Source organism: Nanorana parkeri, unplaced genomic scaffold (assembly GCF_000935625.1).
Source record: "Nanorana parkeri isolate BGI_ZX_2015 unplaced genomic scaffold, ASM93562v1 scaffold1029, whole genome shotgun sequence".
Classification (NCBI taxonomy): Eukaryota; Metazoa; Chordata; class Amphibia; order Anura; family Dicroglossidae; genus Nanorana; species Nanorana parkeri.
In genome coordinates, this window is record NW_017307297.1 from 91,181 (window position 1) to 105,627 (window position 14,447).

General features: G+C 41.2%; 1 protein-coding gene across 1 annotated transcript in view; it reads right to left on the reverse strand.

Annotated features, from left to right (window-relative positions):
* The window catches only part of LOC108795960 (matrix metalloproteinase-18-like), a 10,705-nt gene extending 7,264 nt beyond the window's left edge, over positions 1-3,441 (reverse strand). Inside the window, exons 1-4 of the mRNA XM_018567323.1 lie at positions 3,312-3,441; positions 1,148-1,392; positions 351-499; positions 128-253 (exon numbers count right to left, since the gene is read on the reverse strand). Of these exons, the coding sequence (XP_018422825.1) occupies positions 128-253; positions 351-499; positions 1,148-1,392; positions 3,312-3,416 (625 nt within the window). The 5' untranslated portion in view covers positions 3,417-3,441. The remainder of the gene's footprint in view (positions 1-127; positions 254-350; positions 500-1,147; positions 1,393-3,311) is intronic.
* Positions 3,442-14,447: the final 11,006 nt, after the last annotated feature.

Below are 14,447 nucleotides of genomic sequence, written 5' to 3' on the forward strand. Positions count from 1 at the left end.
TATAACAATGTATATTACAAATGTATAATATAATATACATATTATCATTGGTTTAGCCCTCATAATTATCATTGATTTGGCCCTCAAAATTATTGCTGGTGACACTTTAACAGTGCTAAAGACTTACGTTGGCTGTTTTTTGTGAATTGTTCATCATCATCAAAGTGAGCATCTCCCCCAATGCCACTACCTGGCTGAAATGCATGGGCTAACACCCCATTAGGTCCATCAAATGGAGAGTTATCATAGTGATCTACAAAAGTAAGGGGACACTAATCAGCATCAGACATTTACCTTTAAAATGGTTACATACAGTACATTCATTAATTGAGAAAGGGTAACGCTGTTACCTCCAACTACAAACTTGATCTCAATGTCACATTCTCCATCATAAACTCTGGTGAAGGTCAGTGGGGTGACGTCACTCCACACTTTGAAAGCTCTAGCTAGGGAATACTCCACATCAGCCTGAGGCATGTCTGGGGTGAAATTCACAATCCTTCAAAAGAAAGAAGATTCAAAGTTAATTTATTCTTGCCTTATGATATACGTATACATACGCTGTGCATTTTTATTATATTTAAAATATATTTAAAATTGTATAATATTTTTTATTGTAAATTTTAAAAATTATCCCATTAGCCATGGTATGAAAGATAGATAGATCTAATAACCTCTAGAGGTACTGATAAAGGGAACCAAAGATACCATCAATGAAGGAAATCTTTGTGGTGACACAGTCACTGTGATGACGAGTTAGGGTGCCTGCAGACATTACAGAATGTTTAACTGATCCAGCCATTTCAGTCAGTTGGGTTGGAGAACGACGGTTTGTCTGTAGGTCCTCCTATTGCCTTGTGGCCATGTTTACTCAGAGGAGGCATTGATTGTCAGGGATGAATTTTCTAAGCCAATCACTATTGTTTTTACACATTGCAGTTTGGCAATAGTTTAATAATGTTGCAAGTTTGCACAGCAATTATCTGTTACTCTACTGTATGTAAAGGTGGCACCAAAGGTAATAATGATGTGCAAATGACAGTAGTAGTAGTTTACTGAACTGAATTTTGTCTGATAGTCTTATGCTGTTATGATTAGTTACCAACAAAATGTGTTACATAAATCAATGATAGAGTGAGATATTTACTTGTAGGTCAGGTCTGTCTTTTGCCAGGCAATGCTTTTGGGGACTGCTGTGTACTGGCCGATGTCATGGACTCCACAGCGGGGTTTCTGCATCATCTCCACAGTCTTATCATCCAGTTTTCCAGTTACATTCAGGCCGAAAAACTTCTGCATTTCTTGGAGCTTTTCAGTGAAGGGATTATTGACCTTTTTCCTGCCAACTTTGCCACCAGTGGTTTTCATGTCATAATACTTTTCCAGATATTTCTGAAAATTTAAATACATAAATAAATACATAAATGGCTCTATTGTATTGAAATAAAAATATTATTATAAATAGAGGACATTGAAGTAACTAAAGGCAGCATTGATTTATCTTCTATATTCGTAATAAAACAATACAGACAAGAAGGGTGATGATGTGTGGAATCCTGATGTCATGTGTGATTCTGTGGAAGCTTTATTTATTGTTGTTTGTTTGCTGTGCATTATTTCCTATCAATATTTGATATGATCAATAATCTGAATGTATTGTGTATATACTGTATAATAAATGGATTTTACTGTTTCGCATGAGTATTTTGTGAATGTACTGTAGATTCAAACTTCACGTGTTCTAATATACTGTATTGTTAAACGTTATATGGTATATATTGTTAAAGCTGAGCTCCAGGCAAACAGTTAAACACATAGATGAAATGGAGCTGTTACTCCCTGAAGGATTTGTACTTGTGCCCAGTTCTGAGTTTACAAGGCTGGAGACCTCATTTTCTTTCTCTGCTTATTAGGCTGAGACAGTGATGGAAAAGCAGCGCACTGACAATCTCAACTCTCTGTCATTATGCTTACTCCTCCAATCAGGATGCTCCTTTCCAGCACATGAACTCACTGGCTCTTTGGGCTGCTTCTCCCTCTTCTAATCTGAGCTCTGCTGTATAGGGACTGCAGGAAGCTGATACCAGGTCATATTCAGTACTACTTACACTGCTTGCATTTCAAGAAAATGCATTTAATAATATTTGAATGAATACATTGCTGCATTAATTTGTGTCTTTCATATCAGCCTTGAGTTCAGCTTTAGGTTTGCTGTAGGCATTTTATAGTTGCTCACTCATATAATTAGATAGTGATTAACCATGTGAAAAATTATATAACTTCTGAAATGTTTTTTACCATACAAAACACCCACGCATCCTGATTCTCTATCATTATAAATAAAATATGCTGCTCCAAATGTTTCCTGATATCTCTGCATGACTGGCTCAGTGGAATACATTTTTGCATTGGGGACAAACATTTTCTGTGATGTCCTATTGTCTTTGTTCCTTTTACCTTTCCCTTTTTTCCTTCAAAAAACATTATAAATATTAAATATTGTACAAACCCCTTGCATTTTTGTCACTAGTGTCTATATAACCAACATATTTTTTCTTAGTCTAACAGAGGGGAATTCCTCTACTGGACAGTTGTCACAGGAAAAGGTGTCCCCATTGGAAGATTTACTCTCACCTCCTGCTCTGGTGACAGCTGTGAAATCCAGCTGCCAATAGTCAGTGTGAGGGTTAGTCTACCCAATGGGGACATAGACATCAATAAAAACCCATCTCCGGGGAAAGAAACAACTTACCCTTACAGTGGAGCTACCCCTGCACTGCAAGGGTTAAGTGCTCATTTTTTCTAGAGGACTCAGATAAAGCTCTTTTACTAACCTGATTCCAGCTTCTGCAGCAGTCAGTGTTCCCCTCTTCTTCCCTCTCCACTCCGACTGTGGAGTGTCCTTCGGTGCCCTCACACCAATTGTGGGTCAATGGACCTGCATAAGACTTGATGACATCAGCGGTCCAAAGACCACCGGAGCGAAGAGGAGAAGAGGTTACAGGGACCTAACAGCCTGGAGGTAACTGGTGGGACAGAGTATTAGGGACGTAAATCAGATGTAATAGTGTCCCCTAGGCAAAACAAGCACTTAAACCTTGCAGAGAGGGGGGTAGCCCCACTACAAGGGTGTTTGTTGTTTTCGATGAGATGAGCTTTAACAAAGGTTGTAACCCTTTTCTATTCTATCAAAAAAACTAAGAAAGCAAATGCAAGGAAAACAGTAGCCAATTCAGAGTTATTCAGAGTTATTTCAGTTACTATATCCCTAGCGTGTCTACTAGATCAGCATTCTAAGAAGGAAATATTACCTGTGCCAACTCTGCATATCTGCTTTCTAGGTCATCTTGCGGCGCAGCAGGGAAGGCAGCAGCCAAAGCTGCACAAGCCAGGAGGAGGAGAAGAAGACTTGTCATTGTGCTGAATGGGATGTTTCCTCAATCTAAGGTTCTGTGCTGATCCCAGACAGCACGGCTTGTCTTTATATAGGCCATCCATGTCTCATAACAATATGAGTCATGCTAGTCTTTCTTAATTACCGCAACAAATCATGACTCCGAGCCAAGAAAGTGACACAACTTCAGTTAAGTAATACTATAAAAATTCTGAGTGCTGTGTAAATGACAGGAAACACTGCCCTTGGGCTTCCAGGTAGTTATAACAAACAAACTGCTTACAAAGCAGAGATTTGCACTGCCACTGTGTAGAACTGTTGAAGCTTAGACCTACACCATGATGATGCCAAGGAGATTGCCAACAGGTCTATTAATGGTGAGCCAGCACCAAGCATCATTTGGGAAAAACCTTGGTTGGGTTTAAACCATTTTAAAGTGTAAACACTGTGCTTAATCAATGTCTGTCTGCAAAGTCATATTTTAAAATATTTTGTGTAAGTGAAAATTGTTGGATAAAATACAGTTTATTATGAGAGTTATATCAAGGCAGAGCTGGAATTGTCCTGCAAGCCCTATACATCTTCTGAATGTTCTCCCATCCAAGGACATCAGAGCAACCTCGTTTAGCTTTGCAGCTCCTTTTATCTCTGCAACTACATTTTATGAACTATTAGATTGGAGTGTCTAATTGGTATATGAGGGTATAAGAATGAACCATAGTGTCAAACAATTAAGGTGTAATGAGCTCTGGAGGGGGCTTTGTAAGAGGCACACTAAAGTATGAGGGCTTCTCATAGGAAGAAGTCCTGGACCTAGGCCTGGGAAGGTGGGAGGTTGCGTAATCTACAAGACTAAAAAACTAAGCAATGCATATGCTTAATCACTATAAACTGAACTGGGAAAGTCATACAAATTCGATCATTTGTGCTACTCACAGTCTAACGCATTGCTAACCATGAAATACAATGGGGAAGGGAGATCTTTGACTCGTAAATCTTTAGTTCTTTCTTTAGAGCCTGTAGACACACAATCTTTAGTGCCCATAATTCTGTGCCAGGATCATCCCTTTTAGGGCTCGTTTACACTAGCTGCAAGGTGATAAGCATTGTTTTACCATGTGGCTAGATGGGAGGGGTGAGCCATGGTGCCTTGTGTTGTTACAACTCAAGACACTGCTTACTTTTTTTGTTTCTTTTATTAACTTTATTTTGAGTTCCCAAAGTGTACACACAATTCATGTCTGTGCAAGGCAGTACTTCAAATTACACTGCGGTGTGGTGATCTCTGATGGCATCCAGTGCACTTCAGAAAAATGCTGCATGTCTGCATTGTACCATTTACCCCAACAGGTAGCCATTCTTGGAGTAAAACAATAATTTTGAGAGGTTCTTATAAGCCTCTTGGCTTTACAAAACTATGGAAGACTTGGACAACTGCTTGCACTAAGGATGGTTAGATAATGCACCACCCTTTTAAGTCTACAGTCAACTTTATTCCTGGTGTTAGAAACTCTGCAGCCAAAAAGACATATATTAGGGGACATGTTACTGTATCTGGCTCTTTTCGTAAATGTGACTGCTATATGTATCATCTGCTGCCAACATAATGTTACCAGCATGTATGAAAATAAAGAAACTCACTTTCACATGAATAAGCCGCTCTCATTGACTTCATGTACTGTAGCTATGTGTTGAAAGTATATGCAACTCACTGACTTTTTGTTCTTTGGGTACACTAGCACTAGTTGTAGGTTAGGTACAGATTCACAGTCATGCTATAGAGCTGTGAGGTTGAATAAAGACACAGGTCCATCCTTTAAGACTCATCTCTTCGGGGAAGCCTATCCCACCTCAAACTAACACAGCTACCTCCTCAAGTGTCGCTTGTCCCTCCCTTTTAGATTGTAAGCCCTCAGGGGCAGGGCCCTCCTTACCATCTTGTCTTGATTTGTATTGTGATTGTAATGTCTTCCTTATATTGTAAAGCGCTGTGCAAACTGATGGCGCTATATATATCCTGTATAATAGTAATAATAATAATCAAGCTCAACCTTTGTGTGTCTGTGATTGTGCATGTGTGTGTGTGTGTGTGTGTGTGTGTGTGTGTGTGTACACAGGTCCCTGTGTGGTCTAATTTTTAAGAGTACCTGTACCCCTCTATGTTATGGTCACTGAGGAAGGTATCTAAATGCTTTTTGAATGATTCAATACTCTCTTCTGTTACCAATGCTTGTGGCAGTGGTATCAGCATTTTGAGCTCCAAAATGTAACCGTTCTAACTGAAAAAAATCCCTTATGCCCTTTGTGGTTACATCTCTTCTCCAGCAATTTTAAGTGGTGGCTTCTAGTCTTTGTTATGGAGTTTACTGTAAAAAGTTTATTGCTGATGTTGCCATATGCAATATTGGTAACAGTTATTACCTCTAGTATCACTTGGCGCTCCCTTTTATATTGCAAGTTCTTATGAGCAGGCCCTACTAATCCTCCTGTATTGTCTCCATTTACCTTGTAATTGTGATTGTTCGCGCTATATAAATCCTGTATTATGATAAATATAACACACATCATCTTCTGTTACTCAAAAGCGTTTTCCACGTTGTAACATAGCGGAGTTGGATTTTCCTTTAAAATGTATTTTGTGTAACAAAATTTGTAACAGAATCTGTGCTCTAATGCAACAAAATGAATATCTTGCTTGCAGAGAAGACTGTGTATTAGACCAGTGTTTTTCAACCTTTCTCAGTCATGGCACCTTTTAAAAGTATGCTAAATGGCTCCAATAGCCCAAAGGATAAAATTCAAAATATTAACAACGACTTACAAAGCCATCGCCAACTCTGCCCCTGGCTATATCTGCAACCTTGTCTCAAAGTATCACCCTATCCGTCCCCTCCGCTCTACCAAAGACCTCCTGCTTTCCAGCTCCCTCATCAACTCTTCCCGTGCTCGCCTCCAGGACTTCTCTAGAGTCTCTCCCATCCTTTGGAACTCTTTACCCCAACCTGTCCGACTATCTCCCACTCTGACTGCCTTTAGGCATTCCCTTAAGATTCATCTCTTCAGGGAAGCCTATCCCACCTCAAACTAACCACTGAACTATCACTTTCTCAAACAATTCTTCCCCACACAGCTACCTCCTCATGTATCACTTCCCTTTTAGATTGTAAGCCCTCACGGACAGGGCCCTCCTTACCACCTTGTCTTGAATTGTATTGTGATTGTAATTTCTTCCTTATATTGTAAAGCGCTGCGCAAACTGTTGGCTCTATATAAATCCTGTATAATAATAATAAAAATAATCTCGAGGCGCCCCAATCTAAAATTTAAAAAGTGTAAATTTAAAAAATAAAAAAACCTAGAAAGGGTCTGGTATGGATTCTAAAGGAACAGCCCAGGCAACAAAAATAAGATAATGTTCAGTCGTCATCCTCACGTCAGAGCCCTGCCCTTTCATTTCAGGAGCCCTTTCACATCAGAAGCCTCCCTTTAGGAGAAATTTAAAGGAACCCCTGACAAAATTCCAGAAGGCACCCCAAGGACCGCAGCGCCCTTGTTGAGAAAGGCTTTATTAGAAAATAAAATTTGCGTCATGGGAACAGGTAAGTAGTTATGGTACAAATAATGCACTTGATGCATTCTGAATTAATGTATCTGCAATGTTCCTTTGGTGGTAAAGTTGGGAGGAGCTGCAAATCATATCGGTAACATGTCTTTTGCAGCTAACTCCCTTATGTAATAATAAGATAAAGAATGATTTTTGCAGAGTTTTACTTTCTACTTTACAGCTCTTAAAGCTAAAACTCCATCAGATAGTAACTAATATATTATGTGTAAAAGGGTTACCGACAATGCCAAAGTTACAAAACTCAGACTTCCCTGCTTAATTTTCCATCACTAATACTATTCCATTCTGTTCTGTTCTATTCTATTCTATATTTTATATATTTGATACTCTGATATCTCATATTGTATTTATTTTTAGCTGTCCAATTGCCATATGATTCCATACAACTGTTTTAAAAACTTACAGTTTTTATAGTCATATTAACTCATATTGTCCAGTATTTAATGTACCTCTGCTGATTTCTGGTCATAGAGCCCAGAATAACAACACAACTGGAAAACAATGCATTGTTCTGTTATTTGAGTTGTTCAAACATGTGTGAGCCTGACTGGATTGTCAGATATATATATCACCTTTTTCCCCTAATTCCAAGGAAATATGGAGCCGCAAAGTGGCATAACTCCTAAGTTAAAACCATACTTTTCTGAAGAAATCTAGGTGTTGGTGAATGTTTCCTACAAATGTTAGAGTTGCAGAACAGATAACGGTATTGAGAAGGAGGCTGGCAAAAGTAGAAACAATTAGCTAGGTGTTATATACTGAAAGAAAAGCTGCTTCCAGAACACTTTTTAAAGAAGAACTCCAGGAAAACTTTTTGTTAGCCCTTGCAATGAAGCTACCCACGCACTGCAGGGGTAAAGTGCTCGTTTGTGTCTAGGGACCAAAATAGCAAAACTATACTCATCCGAAGCTCTGAGCCAGCCAGCTGTCACAGAGCTTCCTCCAGCCTGTCTCACCTTCCCTGCAGCATTGGAATTTTCCTCAGTGCCCTCATGTCTATACACAGTGTATAGATGTGGTGATTTATGGGATCTTAGACCACTGCAGGGGAGGGAGAGAGATGGTGAAAGCACCGGTGTAAAAATAAGAATCCGTCTCAGAGTAACAGGTGAGTATAACTTTTTTTTTAACGAGACAAAAACAAGCACTTAACCCTTCCAGTGTGGGGGGTAGCCTTACTACAAGGGTTAATAAAAAAATTCCTGGAGTAATTCTTTAGAGAGAACAAATAAGTAAAGCTTAAAATACATGGATTGGATTTTGGGCAATTCCTACTGACAGCCTCAGCACCAGCTGTCAGAGTATAATAGCCGGCAGGGGAGATTCTCCCAGCCACACTGTTTAGCATGGATGGGGGAACTGAGCATTTTTCATCATCCAGATTGAGAAAAGTCATGGCCAGCTTGTGTGTATAGAAAGATTGTAGCCCAATACCATAAAATGGTATACAACATTCAGGGGCGTCCCAAGGCTGGGTGACATCTGGAGCGGTAACCGAGTGTCACCCCGCCGAGACGTCACCGCGCGCGTGCGTGATGACATAATCGCGCACGCGCGGCAGTATTCTGATAGCTGCCGGTGGCCATCTTGGTGATGGACAGTCACCCGGCGGCATAAGGTATGCCGCCGGGTCCCCTCCTCTCTCCTGATACTGTCGGGCGTTTCAGTCCATGACCGAGCGCCCGACTTTTCAGAGGGGGGTGCCACCAAAATGACTGTAAGTCATTTTGGTGTCACCCCTCCAATGGTGTCACCCGGGTGCAAGCCGCAACCCCTGCACCCCCCTTGTGACACCACTGACAACAGCTACACTTACCCAACAGTTACTGAATAGGAGATATAATAATTAAATACCACCTTTCCAACACCCAGGTCCGGGTATATAGTGATGATGTGTTTCACCTTTAGCAGCCGCCTTTCCCTTAAGGCTAGTGCACCTACCACTACTTGAATGTCCCCAGGACTTGTACTATATACTTTGGCTGTGGATGTCACGACCCGTAAAGGAAATGCAGCATAGGGCAGTGGAAGGTGAGATCAGAAGTAGCAGAAGAGGAATCCAGGAAACGTAGAGAGAGGTCAGGGCTGGCAGCAGCCAAAGGAGTATCCAGTAAAAGTATCAAAAGGTCAGGGCAGGTAGCAGACAAGCGAGAATCCAGTAAACATAGCAAAAGGTCAAGGCAGGTAACAAAGAAAGCGGTATCCTGAAAATGTAGCTGGGGTTCAAGACAGGTTTGAGACAATAGATCAGACAGAGAATCTATAAATGAACACAGGGCTACATTAAAGGTTAAGTTTACTTTTCCGACCATGTTTCATGTTACACCCATATTCGGTGTATACATGAATCATGGTCACATCACAGCCCCAACCCCCCTCCCACCCCCCTCCCACGTGTGCTCAGGGGCCCAGCTGATTCTGCAGGAAGCTAAATCTTTTAAACATCAAGGAGCAGCATTTATTGTAAGTGATTTCATCAGCATTCAAAATAGTTAAAACCCTTTTGACTTTAATATCACTGTTAAGCAAATGTTAAATGTTTAAATGTTGAGCAAAATGCGGCAGGGGAAGTCAGACAGTTTTGTGCTCAATTGTTAAAGTGGCAAATAAAGATAAATGCTATAATCTGGGGTGATGACATGATATTTTAGTTACATGAGTCCATATCAGTTTCACAAAGTAGCTGTCATGTGGCTCAGCTCATAAAAGTATCGCCTCAATGGCCACCAGTCACTGCAGCACCATGGCAAACTTTATGTGGTGCACTTTTAGCCCACAGAAATCTGCCCCTACTATGAAAGAAGCAGTTGGCTGTGTTTGCCTTCCAGACCCAGTCCACCCCTGCGAGAGAGGGTCGTGAGGGCAGTGACCCCTGTTACCAGTAGTGATGAGCCGAACACCCCGGAGTTCGGTTCTAATTCGAACTTAGAACTCAATGTAAGTCTATGGGACCAGAAAATCAAATGTCCCCATTTTGAAGACTTATATGCAATTTATTGGCCATAAAAAGGTGTATGGGGCCGGGTACTGCCCTCGGGGACATGTATCAATGTGGGACATGCGGATGCTAGCAATTGTAAATGTCTCTGGGTATGAAGGTACGGTGATCAGGGTCGAACTCCTGGCGTCACTCTCAATCTTTATAGCGGAGAGTTAGGAGTTCTACCATCATGCACCACTGCACCACTAAGGTATTCATTCATACCACTAGTGCGATAATTACATGAGAGCAAGGAATTAGTAGTGTCAGCAACAAATCTTCCCCTTTAATGCCTGAGCAGGAGGGGCACCGACCAGCAATTCTTATCTCTATATTACACTACGAGAGTCAATGCATTGAACAGGGGTTGCTTCCCACAAGTACCCCGTAATCAGTCCACAGAGTATACAGGCAACACAGTTATCAAGGTAGCATGAGTAGGCTATTATATAGTCAATGTCCTGGGCATGCATACAACAGAGTACTTGCGGTTGATGGCATCAGTAGCAGATCCAATTATATAGTCAATGTCCTGGGCATGCATACAACAGAGTACTTGCGGTTGGTGGTATCAGTAGCAGATCCGATTGGGTTCTCTCTCTCTCTCTCTCTCACAGTCTGTGGTTCAGGGATGCAGCAGAGTCAGCAGGACTCACCGAGTCAGTGGAACACCGAGCTGACATCCTTAAAGCCGGCGTCTTTAAGGAAGAAGTGAGTGGAGGAGCCCCATGACGCTTCCCAGCCGATGCATTCCAGCCTGGAACTCATCGGCGTGATTTCAGCTTCCGGTTAGCGGCTGAGCTCCACCGCGATCATCACACAGTGATTTTAACATCACTTAACATCACTTAAAGTGAAACAAAAACAATGAAAAAATATCCTGTCTGGGGGGTCCCCTTAACCTGCCTGTAAAGTGGCAATTCTGTACGATGTATAGAACCTGCTGCATTTAAATGACATTTAAATTGCCGGTAATTGGTAATTGGAGGCAGCCTACATGAAGAGGCCATATTTTAGGACACTCAGAACAAGGTTAGATAAATTCTGGTGTCTCTTTTGCAGACGTTGGATGAAAGTTACAACACGTGCTTTAAAATTGGGCCTTGATGGTGCTTTCACACCGTAACCCTTCAGTTATTCTTGATGAGTGCAGGATTGGGCCCTGGTCTAACAATTCAAATTATATATACCTGTCACACACCCGTCTCCTTGTTGGCCTTTCAGACATGATGTGCTGCTTATTATACAGCAATACTTTATTAAATGTGGTGCGTGGTGCACTATAAACTGTTGTACAATGGCTTATTATTTAAAAAAAAGATAATAATAATAATAAAAGAAAATTAAAAAAGAAAAAAAATGGGAACACCGGTGACGCAGGAGAAACACCAGTGATGCCGCTGACACAGGGAAAAAAAAGACAGCGAATATTCAGCATAGAAAATAATACTATATACAGTACAGAGTACTGTATATAGAATTAAATGCTGTATAAAGCACTGACACTTCACTACACTGACACCAGTTATCTTTCATTACACTACACTGCACTGCACTATACTACACTGCACTACACTGACAGAAACATTTTATTTTTAACTCCAGAAACACACTACATAAGGCTGCCGTGTAAGCAGCCCTATATAGTGTGGGGCTGGGACTTAGCTGTGAGCCATGATTGGGCAAAGCCATAATTTCTTTGCCCAATCTGGGGTCATACAGAGCCCTGATTGGGCAAAGTCTTGCACCTGACCTGTGGTCATGTGCATTGGTTTACCCAATCAGGGCTCTGCAATGCAAACAGTGCATTGTGGGGTGTTCAGGGCGAACAGCCCGCTGAACACCCTGACAGTTTGTGTGTGTTCGCCGAACACACAAACTGCCGATGTTCGAGTCGAACTCACGTTTCGAGCATTTAATTTCAAGCCCCTTTCAATTTCACTTGAGACTCCAAGGCGAAGTTGTTGGCCTGTTGTATTATAGCTGAGTATACTCATGTGCGGCTGAATGGTGTACTGGTGACTTTTTACTGTTTATTGCTTTTGTTTTGCATACCTGGGGATTGGAGGAGGCTTTGTACTATTACCAGCTGAGTCTTCTACTGTGGTTGGCGCTGACTCTTAGTTCTGCCTCCTCTGTACAGAGCCCTCCATCCACATTAGGCCATGCCTTCCAGTAGGGCCCTGCGCCCTATGGGAATTCATTCCCAGCTGATATTTCAGCACATAGTTGAGGATGTGTTCATGTGTTTATTAATATGTTGGTGTTTCCTTGCCCTCTTGTTTCACCCTTGTGTATCTGTGTCTTGCTCTGGTTTCATTTTAGAGAGGGTGTGGATTGCCCCACCTGATGACCAATAGTGACTATGAAGGTTCTCTCATATAATGTGCGTGAATTAAACTCCCCACATAAGAGATATCAGGTTCTGACCGAATTGAATCACCACGGGAACGATGTAGTTTTTTTTACAGGAGACCCATCTTTCTCATATCTCACTTACCCTGCTTAGGAGCAAGCAATATTCCCGGCGGTATTATAGTTCCTCACCTACTAAACATGCAAAGGATGTCGCCATTGGTTTGCGGGTGGGAGTCCCTGTTCAGCTCTGAACCCAATTGACCAGCCCTAATGGGCGTCATTTGTTTCTATAGGTCTCTATCCAGGGTGTTGAGTTCACGCTTGCCAATATTTACTGTCCTAATTCTCTACAGGTGTCTTTTTTAAAACTACTTTTACTTAAACTTGAGGATATTCGGAAAGGCAAACTCATCATTGCTGCTGACCTCAATCTCTGCCTGGACCCTGCTATTGATTCCTCCTCTGGTAAGGTGCATAATCCAGCCTCTCATTTGACCTCTTTGCGCAGGGCTCTTCATAAATTGCAGTTAGTGGACGCTTGGAGGATTCTCCACCACGTCTCCTGCTGGAGGCTCATACTAAACGTGCCTTTAATGTTGCCCCTCGTAGGTACTATGACTGGGCAACAAGCCATGTAGTTTCCTTGCAAGGGCACTGAGGTCCAAGCAGTCCACCACTTTCATCTCCAAAATAAAGTCCAAGTCTGGCTTCCTGGTGCACTCCACTACAGCCATAGCAGAGGTATTCCATGACTTTTATCAAGACCTATATCAGGTCAATGGCCCCGGTGATCCCCCCTATGTTGCTACCAGAATTGACAGAATTACCTCCTACCTGCAAAGAGCTAATCTTCCCATAGTACCCGGGATGGTGCATTCTGCTTTAGAATCTGATATAACCCCCTCTGAATTTAGACCACCTCTTTAGAAAAGAGCACGGGACAAGACAGTTTTACGGTGCTCTATTATAGACGTTTCCAGGTATATCCTAGCCCCGTATTTCTGTTCTTATGCCAACTCCATCACCATAGAATCTCCTATGTGCCCTGAATCCTTATAAGCACACATCACAGTGATAGCCAAACCAGATAAAAAGACCCATCCTGCTGTTCAAGTTATCGTCCCATCTCCTTACTGAATGTAGACACAAAACTATATGCCAAAATATTAGCAAACAGATTGTATCCCCTCTTACCGTCCTGGGTCCACCCAGATCAGGTGGGATTTATCGCTGGTAGAGAAGCAAGAGACAATCCTGTTGAGACTGTTTTGCTTATCCAAGTTAGTAAGCAACAGAATTCTCCAGTGCTACTCATTGTCCACTGACGCAGAAAAATCGTTTGACAGAGTGGCCTGGGACTTCCTTCTCGCTACCTTGTCCCACCTTGGCTCGGAGTGGATCTCGGCCCTTTACGCGGACCCTATGGCTAAGGTCTGTCAGAATGTTTATACTGCTCTGATATACAGTACTGTTTATGGAAACAAATGAAAATCTATGGTTAAGGAGATTCCCAATGTATTTCCATAAATCAAAATTTATGCAAGTTCTTTCATATTTGAAAGTGAGGTACTTAGTTTAAAGTTTAGACCCAGAAATTTTCCATACATTATAAGAAAAGAATATACATTAGAATGTACCACCTAATTCTTTACACTTAAATATAAAAACCCCTTTATTAGTAATACACACGAATATATATCAATGGGTACACTCAACCAAGATATAATGAATATAGTTGGATATATAAAAGTACACGTATAAAATTCTACTTAAAAATCAGTCAATTAAGTAGGCAGATAGATGCTACATATCATATAATGTTATTATCATAACATTGTTACTAATAATTATTATTACAATGAATAGTAAGGTTTCGCAAGGAACTTTTGAATAAGCCCCTTTGTCTATTCATTAAAGAAAGAGAAAAAAAAAAACTCTTTAGAAAGTCTTACCTCTTGTAGTGAGTCAAAGAATTTAAACGACCAAGCACTACACAGACTGGTACCATCTAAACTGATATGCGTCTGAGACCCCACAATTTACGATCTGAGACTATTTATGTTAAAAATTCCGATCTCCTTCTCTTGTGA